Genomic DNA, 13,037 nt, shown 5'->3' on the forward strand with positions numbered 1-13,037 from the left:
TGTACAGACTTTAAAACCAGAAACACTTGAGTTCAGGATGATTCATTTGCAATTTAAACATTAATCGCTACTCAGGACAACTGTCACGAAGGTTTAGTTTCAAAAGCGTACTGCGACACAAAAGCAATGTTTGCAGCCTTCTCTTTGATTTGCTCGCCTCGTTTAATTTATTGTCCGTAACCACATACGCTCTCTGTACCCGCCATGTCCCTTGGTTTACATGCACTGAGAGGGTTAAGCCACTGAAAGCGCTGAAGACTAAATAATTATCTGTAACCTAAGGATAAAAACAAGAAACTGCTAAATACACAATGCCTTTTGTCAAGGACTGAGTAAGTTATGATCATCTTTTTTTCTAAGGATATATAAGATCACAACCGAATGCACAACGACTTTTATCAAGGGCTGAGTCAGTTATACCGAATGCACAATAACTTTTGTAAAGGGCCGAGTCAGTTATACCAAATACACAATTACTTTTGTCAAGGGCTGAGTCAGTTATACCGAATGTACAATGACTTTTGTCAAGGGCCGAGTCAGTTATACCGAATGCACACTGACTTTTACCAAGGACTGAGTTAGTTATACCGAATGCACAATGACTTTGTCAAGAGCTGAGTCAGTTATACCAAATGCACAAAGACTTTTGTCAAGGGCTGAGTCAGTTATACCGAAAGCACAATAACTTTGTCAAGGGCTGAGTTAGTTATACCGAATGCACACTGACTTTTGCCAAAAACTTTTTGCCAAGGCCTGAGTCAGTTATACTGAATGCACAATGACTTTTGTCAAGGACTAAGTCAGTTTTGAATTTATGTGTCCTAAGGTATACAAGAACACTACTGAATGCACAATGACTTTTGTAAAGGGCTGAGTCATTTATGAGATGGCGGTTGATCCTTTCCTTTCTTTGGAGTGTGTAACGAAGCATGCTTGAAAAATTATAGATAAAGTGTAAGCATTATAGTTGTTGCTGTTATTTATATTGTCTCAAAATTCAAAAGTAACGAGTCATCATCGTAATTTTGGTGAATGTCAACAAGGACATATCTACGTATATCTGCGTACATACATACAACACATAAACACACTCATGCATACAATACACATCACTATATTAAAATTAGTGTTTGAAAAGTTTTGAATATTTTGTTATAACGTTTTTATTTCTTTGAATCTGTCACTAAATTTAATACCAATCGATCGACAAAGTAACTTTCTAAAAAATGATCTGCAGTTGCACGTGGTACACGCCAGACACCTGCAGATATATGCATCTGACATAACGTAGGTAGTTGAAAGTGACGTAAAAAGATCAGAGAAATAGAACAATTGTGCTTCTGTGTAAAGATCATATAGTAAAATCCGGCCGCTCTTAGGGTACACTCCGACTTATATCAAGGCTAACTTGGATAAAAAAAGATTGTACGGATGTAATTCTCTACACTTTTGATGTAGTTTCATCGTTTTAAGACAGTCGCGAATCAATTAAGCATAACCCACGTTCTATAACACAGTTTTCTACGATTCGTGTGCGGGAAAGTGCTGCTGTGAAGGGAGCAATGGATGAAGATGATCGTTGCTCTGTGGAAGATATTTCTATTATCAAAGTCATTGATTTGTCAGCTGCTTGTAAAATTCCGAAGAATCATTGAAGCTCAGAAAGGTTTGTGCAAGATGGGTCCCGCATCGGAATTATATTTTCGATGCAAAAGCCTCGGTCTTCCAGGTACCTGTGCCTGCCTCTTTTAGAGTCGCTTAATATTTATATGTCGCCCAAGCGTTCCTCAAATATTAGGAACGCTACCCATCAAACCGTCCAAGCACTGGTACCGGAAATATCTACTCCATAACAACGCACCAGCGCATACATCTGCCATCGTAACAGACTTCCTGAAAGAGCGCAGAAATCCAACCAAACTTTGCCACATCCTCCATACAGCCCTGATTTAACTCCAGGCGAGCTTGGCTGATTCCCGTTTTAAAGATTCGCCGAGGGGTAGATGATTTGAAAGCATCCATGTAGCAGGAAGTGTATCTTTCTAGTGTATGGTCAGAATACGAAAAAGAGAATACAACTAACATTTATTACTTGAATAAACAAATTGAGAAAGTTTGTTCACGTATGCATGGTGAATGCGTTGAGATGCATTGACGCGCTGTTCACTAATTAGGAACTTTTTATTGTACAGCACACTAATATTTTCAAGACGTTTTAAATACCTCTTGTATGTATGAATCTATGATATTTTCGCCAGATTTGTTCAGTTGTTTTATAAGACATAGTATTTATCCTGAAGCTGCCATTTAAAACCTTCAGTTTTATTATAAAATGTGTTTCTTGTGCTTAAAATATTGCGCCTTTTGGGGAAAAGAATACATCTCATGGCGCATGATCCCATAAAAAAATAACAAAAAAGATCATATGAGTTCTCAATACTAAAGATAACCTACCAAATCACCCTGCTTCGCCTGGACCTTACAGAATAACCAGCCATCAATGGGACGAAAAGATTTTCCTGTGCTATTCAAACTCATTGCTTAGGAGGGCTTTGTTGTCTTTGGCAACTGACAGCAAAATATTCAAGAGAGTTACGTTGACACATTTATTTAAGCGCCCGGCAGACCAGCAGCCCTCGTGTTATTTTACTCAAAATGTTTTGTTGACAATTTTTTTTTAACTTCTGAGACCAAGCAAGTGTCCAGTATCGGTATTATACACAACTGTGGTGTATACAGTATGGGTTCCATAGAAAAAGAGCAGATACAACATGCAGTTCCACAGCAAATCTGATACCAAGCTATGTACTTCTGTCATTTTTTTCTCCTTCTCGGTTTTGACCTTAGCTGTACCATTTATAACTACAATTAGCGGGAAGATTGCTACTGCTCATAATTTGAATTCCATTGCGAAATTTGTAGGTAATTCGGGGTCCTCTTTCGTCTAATAAAGACAAGAAACAGAGGCCTGCGTTGAATCTGATCTTTCCAGGACATGATGGCAGAGCGATAAAATGTTTTCGGCTTTTAGTAAATGGCCTTATCACGTGGAATTTAACTGGTACTATGTAAACGATCCCGTTGGAATTACCCTTTGGTTTTTAAATTTAAACGTATCGATTTCAGTTCTATTGTTCCTGGTTTAAAATGATTCATAAAAGGTATTGAACAATGGTATATGTAACTTATGCATTCGTGGCCGACATAATAGTTAGGTGTCGACTTAAAAAGTATAAAGGTATTATCCGAAACTAATCACGATTGCTGCACTGATCGGTTTATGCAGTCACCCTTGATGATATAAATTGCCCACTGTTATCGGAGGACTTTTTTGAAAACTAATGGACAAAGTCAAGGTAAGAATTATATTGTCAGTGGAAGTATCTTTCTGAATTCCATCATTAAATGGGTTTGTGCAAATGCGAAGAAATATCCAGTACTGTACACACGTGGATCTTTCTTTCTCACTTATTCGAACCCCTGCACATTCCATAGTGGATTGGATCCATTGTGGAAAAAGATGAGAGAGAGAGAGAGAGAGAGAGAGAGAGAATTGGATCCCACTTGTATGTTTTGAAAGATTATTATATGAAAGAAATTTTTAACAAGTGACACAAGTATAATCAGTAAGGTTAGAGAGTTATTCTTCTAAGCAGGAATCTGACCCGTGTCGCGTGTAATAAGACCAGTGGCCTAGTTTAGTACCCCATCCCACCCATTCAGTCATGCACTAATCCCAATGTGCAACCGGTCTGACACCCTAGGCCAGCGGTAAATGAAAGACATGCGGCATGTGCCAAGTCTCTTACATTTACATCAGCCTCGTCCAAGTCTCACGCATTTCTCGCAGTGGGATGGGCAGGGGTTGTGCATATAAAGTACGAGAGTCAGTAAATCCAACGGAAAAAGATGAGTTAAGAAAACGGTGGTAAAAGTGCGATTAATTTCTTTAAAAACTGCTTGATGCATAACAATTTACCTGCCCAGCAATACTTTAATGTTGTCCCGGCTATTATGGGATAGCACTTGTCAGGTGCTGTTGTGTACATGTGGGGGGGGGGTGCCTTTGTAAAGCCTTACGACCGATGATGCAGATAATGTGGGGGTGGGTGGCTTTGTAAAGCCTTATGACCTAGGAATGAATGAGACAATGGAGCATTCAGTAATTACAATGCAAAATAATGCAACAGGTATCATATTGGAACAATATATTGTCAGCTGTATTTCCAAATTTTATTCCGTACAAATGAGAACCAAAAAAGAAGAACAGATTAGTTAAAGGAACACAATGGACGTCTTCATTTGGTAGGTCTATCCAACATTATTCAGCGTGTTTGTTCCATAAGCATGTCGAAATATATACTGCATAATATTGTGTTTGGATATTGGTTTAATTTTATACTGTGCCATACATTTTATTAATAACACCTCAACCTCTTGGTTACTACTTCACTATTAGTTTCCAGTTTGTCAGTATTTTTTTCAGTGATATAATGTAAATTTGTTATGTTGTGAAAGGCAATCTTGTATCAATCCGATCAATACTTTTTTAGCATTTATTTTTATCCTATTGCTGTTCGGTCATTTAGTCCCATGAAACTGATCAATTAAATCATTTCGATGGTAAAGTATGCACATAGAGATTAAAAAATGCGATTTATTTTCGTTTCAACCGGAACTTTCAGATGTCCTCTGTTTTTTTTTTTTCTTTTCATAGTGACAGATGTTATAGATACCCTACTACAAAGTACCGAGTGAGCGAACTGTAGTCTCATTTATTACACGGAAATGATCTATTTAAACAGGTTTTGTTTAAATCAGTTTGTGCCGTAATAAATCCTACAATTGGAGTTATTAAGCAGTTTTTCCCCTCTGATTTAAAGAGAAATTTGGGCCACTTATTTCACTCGAAGTCTACTTAACAAATGTGTTGTCAAAACGTGCTTACTTTTACTTGTAATGTTTCACTACGTCAATTTGTATATCGAATAATGACAGTGTAATATTTATCTTTTTCAAATCTCTCCTTTATAGAAATTTAAATTTGCCTGAATGAAGATTATATATATTTCATATCCTGTTTATTACAATGTCTCAGAATAAGTCTCTTGGTGCCATATTGCATCAACTAAATTGTTATTTGTAGCAATATTACTCGCATTGTATCCTTTTATATATATATATATATATATATATATATATATATATATATATATATATATATATATATATATCTTTCATTACGTTGACTTACTCTTGCATGATGTACAGCTTTGCATGAATCCATGAGACCTTGTGTTGTAAATTCATGTTACAAAAGCAACCGAATTACTAGTTTTAAGTACAGACTACATACTGTCCACTCTGACATAGTAAACACAAATTTGTGTCCTGGTCTTGTTTTTCGATCGTCAAGGTTGAATGAATGAATGAATGAATGAATGAATGAATGAATGAATGAATGAATGAGAGTTTTGGGAAAGCAATTCAGTAAAACTTATCTTCAACCAGGAATGATACAAGATCAGTAAGATGATCATGCGTTAAGAAAGTTTACATGTTACCAAAGAAATAGTTCTTGTATTTGCTCGATGACCTCATTTGAATTAAATTGACAGCAGCATTTATTCCAGCTACTCCAACCCACCAGTTCACCCTACTCTTCCAAATACACGACGGAAATAACAGTTATCATTCACCCCACCCCCTGTCTATATCTCTACTCGATCGAATTGATATTTATCATCACCTCTCTTTCTCTTTCTCCTATCTCTCTCTCACACACACGCAGAATACACACACACACACACACACACACACACACACACACACACACACATATATATATATATATATATATATATATATATATATATATATATATATATATATATATATATATAAAGTTCTAAGTATAAGAAAGTATATAAGCACATCAAGACGCACGCACCGCACAGCTGTACGTACATACATATTATGATAATGATAATAAACAATACTCACTAGTATTGAAGAGGTAGAAAAAAAAACTAGGGTGAAATAATTTGACGACAGTTCTTTATGTGCACTGATTTTAAAGACCAGCATTCATTGCGAGCTTTTAACGTACTTCATGGCTAGATAAAATTCCATTTACAGTGGTAAGTCCTGTCAACTGAATGACTCTCTATAGGTGCTATCTCTTAGTTACCCGTATTGCTGAAAGCACCATTTGATACACCGCAAGCTTATCAAAACTGTCTCAAACAATGTCACCCAGCTTTTGGAATACCTAGAAAGGAGATTGCCGCTTCGTTAATTTCATTTGTAGGCAACCATTTTTCACACGTTCGTAGCTCGATCAGAAAGAGTTGACTTTAGATGGGCTGTATAGGATGCATGTTTTGTAAGTAATTTTGCAATGTCTTTTCACAGATTTTATATTTAGATGGTATACAATTGCGTAGACATTATAAGGAAGGTGAAATGCTCTTTAAATCGAGAATTGAGCGTTTGCACAATTTTGCTTATTGCATATATTGAATACGTTCAGCTTCATTAATTTCACTTGCACTAATCATCATCATCATCATCATCATCATCATCATCATCTCAAGGCCTACATTGAGCTAAGGTGACTCAGTAATAAAAGCGTCCCTCTGCTTGCCTTGGCAAGACATAACCTTCAACGTATTCCTGTGCCGTAACTTTCCTAAAAACGACAACAACAATCAATGCATAAAAACTTATGATAGAAAGTTAATATTTGACAATATCAGCTATTTCGTTCTTTTTTTTCCCCCTCTTTATTTCACACTTCTGTTCACCGACATTAAAACCACCCATCAGATGGACTGTAATTTATGACAGGGATCTATTTATAACCATCTAGTCAATCCGATGTTTAGTTTCCGATTGTCCACATAGGCTATCATAATATTTACAAGTTCTATTGAAAAGAGTGGTGTTTTGAAATGCATGCTTTTATCAGGCTGTGACACTCAGTGTCGACAATTATTTCATATTAATTCTTCACGGTAAGAAGTCGCCATATGAAGTAAAATTGTCTATTCACTCACCACCTGTTCAAATAACCTGGACGGAACACCGCAGTATTCAGGAAGAGATCAAATTTCCAACAATGCACTGTCTGCCTTGCCACCAGTAAAATTACCGATTGTCCACTGTCGGGGGGAAGGTGAAATTAAAGATTGTTATCAACTCTGCAGTGAGTGACCCCAACAGAGGGCATGTCACCGTTCACATTTCAAATAATTAATTTTAAACGACTTTCGACATGCTTAGGGAAAATTGATTTTCTCATTATTCCCCAGTGGTCAAAGAGTTTGGATTGCACTTATGAAATGATTCTATTGTTTAAATGCTTAGCAAAAATTGATTTAGTTTGGAATGTCAATAGATGAAAAATTTATTTCCAATTCTGCTTGATTAGATTGAAGCTTTAGTCTGGATAATAATCCACCTTATTACTTTTACTGTCTGTTTCGTCCTAAAGTGCCGGCATGTTTATTAAGAATTTTGTTTAAAAGTAATGTTTGGCTTTTGCTAATGTGAACTATTTATGACCATTTGCACTGACGTTTGTACTTTGAAGACTTACCATTTTGCTGAATTTTCTTTCGCAAATTTCTGAAATATAGTTACCTTTGTCGACTTGCCGATATTGCATATTTTCGAATTTATCGGAAATTTGAATAGAATAGTCCAAATTAAGACTTGCTACTATTTGTCGATGAATGTTCCCCCCCCCCCTCAAATTTTTATTACAAAAACGTATCGCTTGCAATAAAGGGCTATTTGGAAATAAGAAAAAAAAAACCATTTTGTATTACTGGAGGTAGGTGCTTTAACTGAAGTTTTAAAACTTGTTTAATATTCCTAAAAAAACCCAGCCTTTTCCAAATAGCATGGCTACGGCTCACAAAATGAATTTGAAGACGACACCACTTATTATAATCGAAACGATTTTTAAAAATAGTTTTTCTTGTTTGCTTTCTTATTGTTGGTTGTAACGATACATATAACACATTACTGGGGGCCCCGAGTGGCCGAGTGGTCTAAAGCGCTCTCCGTTACGGATCACTGCCATCTCACCTCTGTCAGCATGGGTTTCAGTCTCAGATTCAGCCAATGTGGGTATGTTAGAAAGCTCGCCAGTAGCTTCTCGTGGGTCGGTGGTTCTTTCCGGGGTTTTCCCGGGTTCTTCCTCTACCATTAATGCTGGCCGCCATGTATAGCCTATCGTGTGCTGAAAAATGGCGTTAAACCCTACAACAACAACAACAACAACAATAACAACACATTAGTGGTTATTTCGTGCATAAGAAATATGCTAAGTGCCTTTTCAAAGGACAAGAAGGAAGAGGCGTCCAGGCTGGCCTGGGTGAGTTTTGAACCCTCGACTCTTGGATTACGAATCCGACGCCATACCAGTTGAACGACAGCCTAATCTGAGTAAATCATAAAGAAGAATATACCACAGATGTATGTCATATTTTATACTGAAATAAATTATCAACCCAATTATAATTATATTACGAAGAGAGTCAAATGTTATACTGATAAAACGATGATATAGCAGTAACGACATACAACCAGCCAGGGGAATAAAAAATGCACTTAAAACGTACATGAGGTACGTAAATTTAGCAATTATCATTCGTCCCTGTCGATGTACTGAGTTCACAATCCGTCCATTGATTCTTAGTTATGCAATATATTGTTGAGAGGAAGAGGTATTTATTACTGATGTGTGTACATTTTACAATCCAGTCGGCGTGCATGTCATGTCGACTTCGTTTCAGTCAGAGTGAGGTAAATAAGGTGTACTTCTGAAGTATATTTTTCCATTAATTATTTACATCTATGCAAATAAAATCTAGACCGCATCTCTTTTAGGACTTACAAACCTTGATATTATTTTTGCCCAGAATTGTTGTCCTAGTTTTTGGCTTTGAGAGTCTTTGAGGTCGCAGGCAAGATAAGGCTTCAATTCGGGACCTAGCCATTTTGTGATAGCGTGTATTCGAGTGACTGATGTCAGAGTTTTCGAAGATGTAACTGTATATAAAAAGCTGTTTTGAAGCTATCATCATTTGACGAAGATTTAACTCGTTCTTAGGGTACCAAATATTTAGAATGGATAGCGCAGCAATTGCGCACTTCTGCTGTCCCGGACTCAGGTACTCGTTCTAAGATGTGTAAGTGATGGTGGTCACTCACTCAGTGTCGGTGGAGTACTCTGAGTTCTATGATTTGCTCAACCCACAAGACTACATTAAAACTACATCTGGAGCCGACAAGAGCTGGTCGTTTAAGTCGGTACAAGTTGCACGATCGACTTGTATAAGTTGGTGGGGCGTTTTATGCAAGTGACGTGGAAAACAACAACAAGAACAACATCATCAGAAACTAAGTTCAAACATCTAAGTTACCTTCTGATTAGCCAGCTCTATCACGAGAATATACGTTCACTAAAAGTGGCCCTGATAATCTCTCAACATGCTATATTGTGGCACAGAGGTGGCATTTTAATTTATTGCTGTTGAGTTAGGCACCGAGTTCAATCCGCAAAATATATGACACTTTTTTTGTTCAAAATGGCAACTGTAATACTACTACTTTAATGCACTTGTCGCCACGTTGAAAAGTTGTTATCAAGCCCTCTGGATGAACAATCCTCAACAAGCTTTTCGTTCCAACAAATTCTAAAATTTCTTTTAGGTACGGGTATAAAGAGGTGTACTATTTCACTACCTTTTTGCTTAAACAATTATACACGAGAATCCAGCAAGCAAAGTGTGTTAATTACTAAAGGTCGCTCAGAATGATGAAATTGACATTATTCTTTGTCTAATTACTTAAACAACCCATATGAGGTAACTACTGGATACATTTTAAATTGATTATTTTGTGATGAATAGTCACACCCACTCAAAAAGAAACTTAAAACGACAGCCCGACAATCTTACAGAACCGGGTGCTGTTTGGACTAGCTGATCTAGATTTCAAATATTCACTTTACGGGACGAATTTTTCGTAATTTGCAAAAGTAAAAGTGAATTTAAAAGACGACTATTACATTTTGTTTCATATACTCGGTCAACAGTATTAACACAATTTACATACATGTGGTCAAAGAATAACTTTTCATGCAGAAATGTTGAGTACTAAAGAATATCGAGGTAGTTTAAGTTCTACAGACATCGTAGCTATATGACTGCAAAACTGTGTGTGTGTGTGTGTACGTGTGTGTGTTTGGGTTTTTAACGTAGCTTTAACAATTTTTCAGTCATATCGCTACGACGTCTGCAGTGTGACAGTCTATAGTGATGTCTAGCACTGGGGCATCATGCCGCAGACATGTAGCATGATGTCCCACCCAGTCACATTTTCATGACTCGAGACCGACCAGTCCTAACACTAACCTCTTAAAGGTGAGCGCCAAGCGAGGCAGCTGTTAGCACCATTTCTGTTAAGTCGTTTGTATGACTCGGCCAGGGATCGAACCCACGAACTCCCGCATCCGAGGCGGATGACCTAACCACTAGGCCACCAAAGCGGTTCTGAAAAACTGTTAAAGTTGCGTTGAAAATCCAAATCACACACACACACACACACACCAACCCACTCTCTCTCTCTCTCTCTCTCTCTCTCTCTCTCTCTCTGATGTAAGCTGATGCACAGGGATTTGATTCAACCTAACCATAATTGCTGTTTGCACTTGTACGACTCGAGTTTGATGCCTCTTGTAATTTTTATTTCCATTTTTGAACATGGGAAAATAACAATTTGTCTGTGTCCTTTTTTGTACGGTAACTTATTAATACCTGTAGCCTTATTATTGAATACGCAACCTACCTGTTTAACTAAAACGCAACTACCTGCATTATATTTTTGTTCCTATTTGTGAAATCTCAGCGTTTACCGAGCGTTGAAAATTACTTGGGAAATCAGGCCCTTATAAAGGCATTGCGAGTGGTGTATGCTTTTTCAAATAGCGTCAGATGTGAAATTGAATACTTTTAACCTTCTAGACTATTTGATTGAAGTTTACTTGATCAATATTGACTGAAACGTTTTTGTTAAACATGCAAGGAATGACATGCGTTACATTTGTTCTCTTTATGGATCCTTTAAGCACATCGTTGGCCTTACACACCGACATTTGTTTATTCTAGGTAACGAGGCACTCTAATTCGATGGAATGCCACCGTTTGATTTATTGATATTTGTCGACTATAAGTAAAACGGTATATTTAGCACCTACTCTCATCGATTGTCATATGTCCCGTTTCAGATGAACCTGGGACTAATTCATAATAACGAGAACGTATTCAAAGGATCATTACTGGTTTCTACTCTTCTGGAACGTTATTCCAAACAATTCAGAAGTCGGGCAGCTGCGGTGAAATTCGCCAGACGACTATTTCGCGACGGCATCATAAGAAGCATCTTTGGTGCTGACACTTTCGAGGACTCTGTACAATTTTACGCGTGGAACGATAAAGAAGGAGGCACAATGTCTTCCTTCTTTTCACCTCCGACTGCCGGAAGACAACCCTATTCTCACTTCGAAAAAGGATCTGGGCGTAGAGAAAACGCATACGAACAAAGTATGGTAGATGACGTTAGAAATAAGATTTTGCGCCGTGAGGATAACTCCTCTTCTGTGAATTCATTCTTCAAACAGATGGAAGAAGATTTTCCAGAGGACACAAGTGGGAGAGCTGGTCATACTAAGCAATTCCCAAGTTATCAAACATCTTGGAATTTACAGAGGGCTAGCACAGCCTCTAGTGAAAGTTCTGTTGACATTTTAGGCCCAGCATATTCCAGAGCCAAAGAACGAAGTGCGACCAAAGTTTCTTTCCCTCCGCCATTATCAAATCGCAGAGATCATGACGTCATCCCAGAGGAAAGCCAAGAAGAGCCAGCCATGGATGGACCGGTTGCGAACTCTGTTGATTATGATGGAACTTCCAGTATATCACGCAGTGTGGCGACAACGGTCTCCTCCGCTTTAAATGATGTTGATGACCATACTCCACGGCGCTGGCAGGAATCTCAGAACTCATATTCGGACAATGAGAAACAGTTGATAGAGCAGATGAAAAGGATGAAGAAGGAACATCAGCATATATTAAGGACATACGAGGACAGGATAAATAAACTGATGGCGAAAATGCACGAGTTGAGAAGTATAGCAGAAATGTTGGAGAATTCAAGTACAAAATCATCACCATATGGAATAAGTCCTACGAAAGCAGGGATTCTGAATTTTATAGGTAAGTCTGTTTTCTCAACAATGTTTACTTTAATCTGAATCATTTTTTGAAACTTGGAATCTGCTTAAGTTTAAATCTGACCAGATTTACTGTCATTTTAATACCATTTAAAAATATAAAGTTGTTTGAAAATATTGTCAATAATTTTTACCAGACTTGTTTGTGAAGCACGAATACTACCTTCTAAGTTCATCTAGTTAACTACTAAAGAATGTTAGTGAACTGTGAAACATTCTTGCGAAGGTTATCGTAAATTACAAAACGTTTTGCATAAATTTAAGTGTGCACAAGAAAGGAACGCTATTTACATGTAATGAGGGGAGAAATAACGTTATAGACCAGTTAGTCTTGATCTATTTTATATTGTCAGGTGTATGAACCTTGTCTAAATTGATCATTGGATGAAAATCTGCATAATATATAATCGTAGTGTCAAACAAATAAGTACTTACATTATCTTCAGCTCGGATAGTAATGAAAACATTTGTTGTAGGTATCACATCCATCGTTTCTTCATATGGTACTTAAGCCTTACCATGCGGATGTAACTGTATATATTATGCTTTAACTGCACGGAGAGAGAGAGAGAGAGAGAGAGAGAGAGAGAGAGAGAGAGAGAGAGAGAGATTTATATCACATTATTAATTAGTTCTCTATATTATTCTATGTAGAATAATCACCACGTATGGAATGATTACCATAATGAAATGTTAAAAGTTACGCAAAGATAGGAGACGGAAGATTTTTTAT

The 13,037-nt window shown here is 37.2% G+C and overlaps 1 protein-coding gene across 1 annotated transcript in view; it reads left to right on the forward strand.

Moving 5' to 3' along the window:
• The first annotated feature begins 6,366 nt into the window (after positions 1 to 6,366).
• The window catches only part of LOC149783040 (uncharacterized), a 35,117-nt gene continuing 28,446 nt past the window's right edge, over positions 6,367 to 13,037 (forward strand). Inside the window, exons 1-2 of the mRNA XM_089934634.1 lie at positions 6,367 to 6,385; positions 11,300 to 12,287. Of these exons, the coding sequence (XP_089790760.1) occupies positions 11,300 to 12,287 (988 nt within the window). The 5' untranslated portion in view covers positions 6,367 to 6,385. The remainder of the gene's footprint in view (positions 6,386 to 11,299; positions 12,288 to 13,037) is intronic.

Source organism: Sinohyriopsis cumingii, chromosome 15 (assembly GCF_028554795.1).
Source record: "Sinohyriopsis cumingii isolate HCF-2022 chromosome 15, ASM2855479v2, whole genome shotgun sequence".
In the NCBI taxonomy this organism is placed as follows: domain Eukaryota; kingdom Metazoa; phylum Mollusca; class Bivalvia; order Unionida; family Unionidae; genus Sinohyriopsis; species Sinohyriopsis cumingii.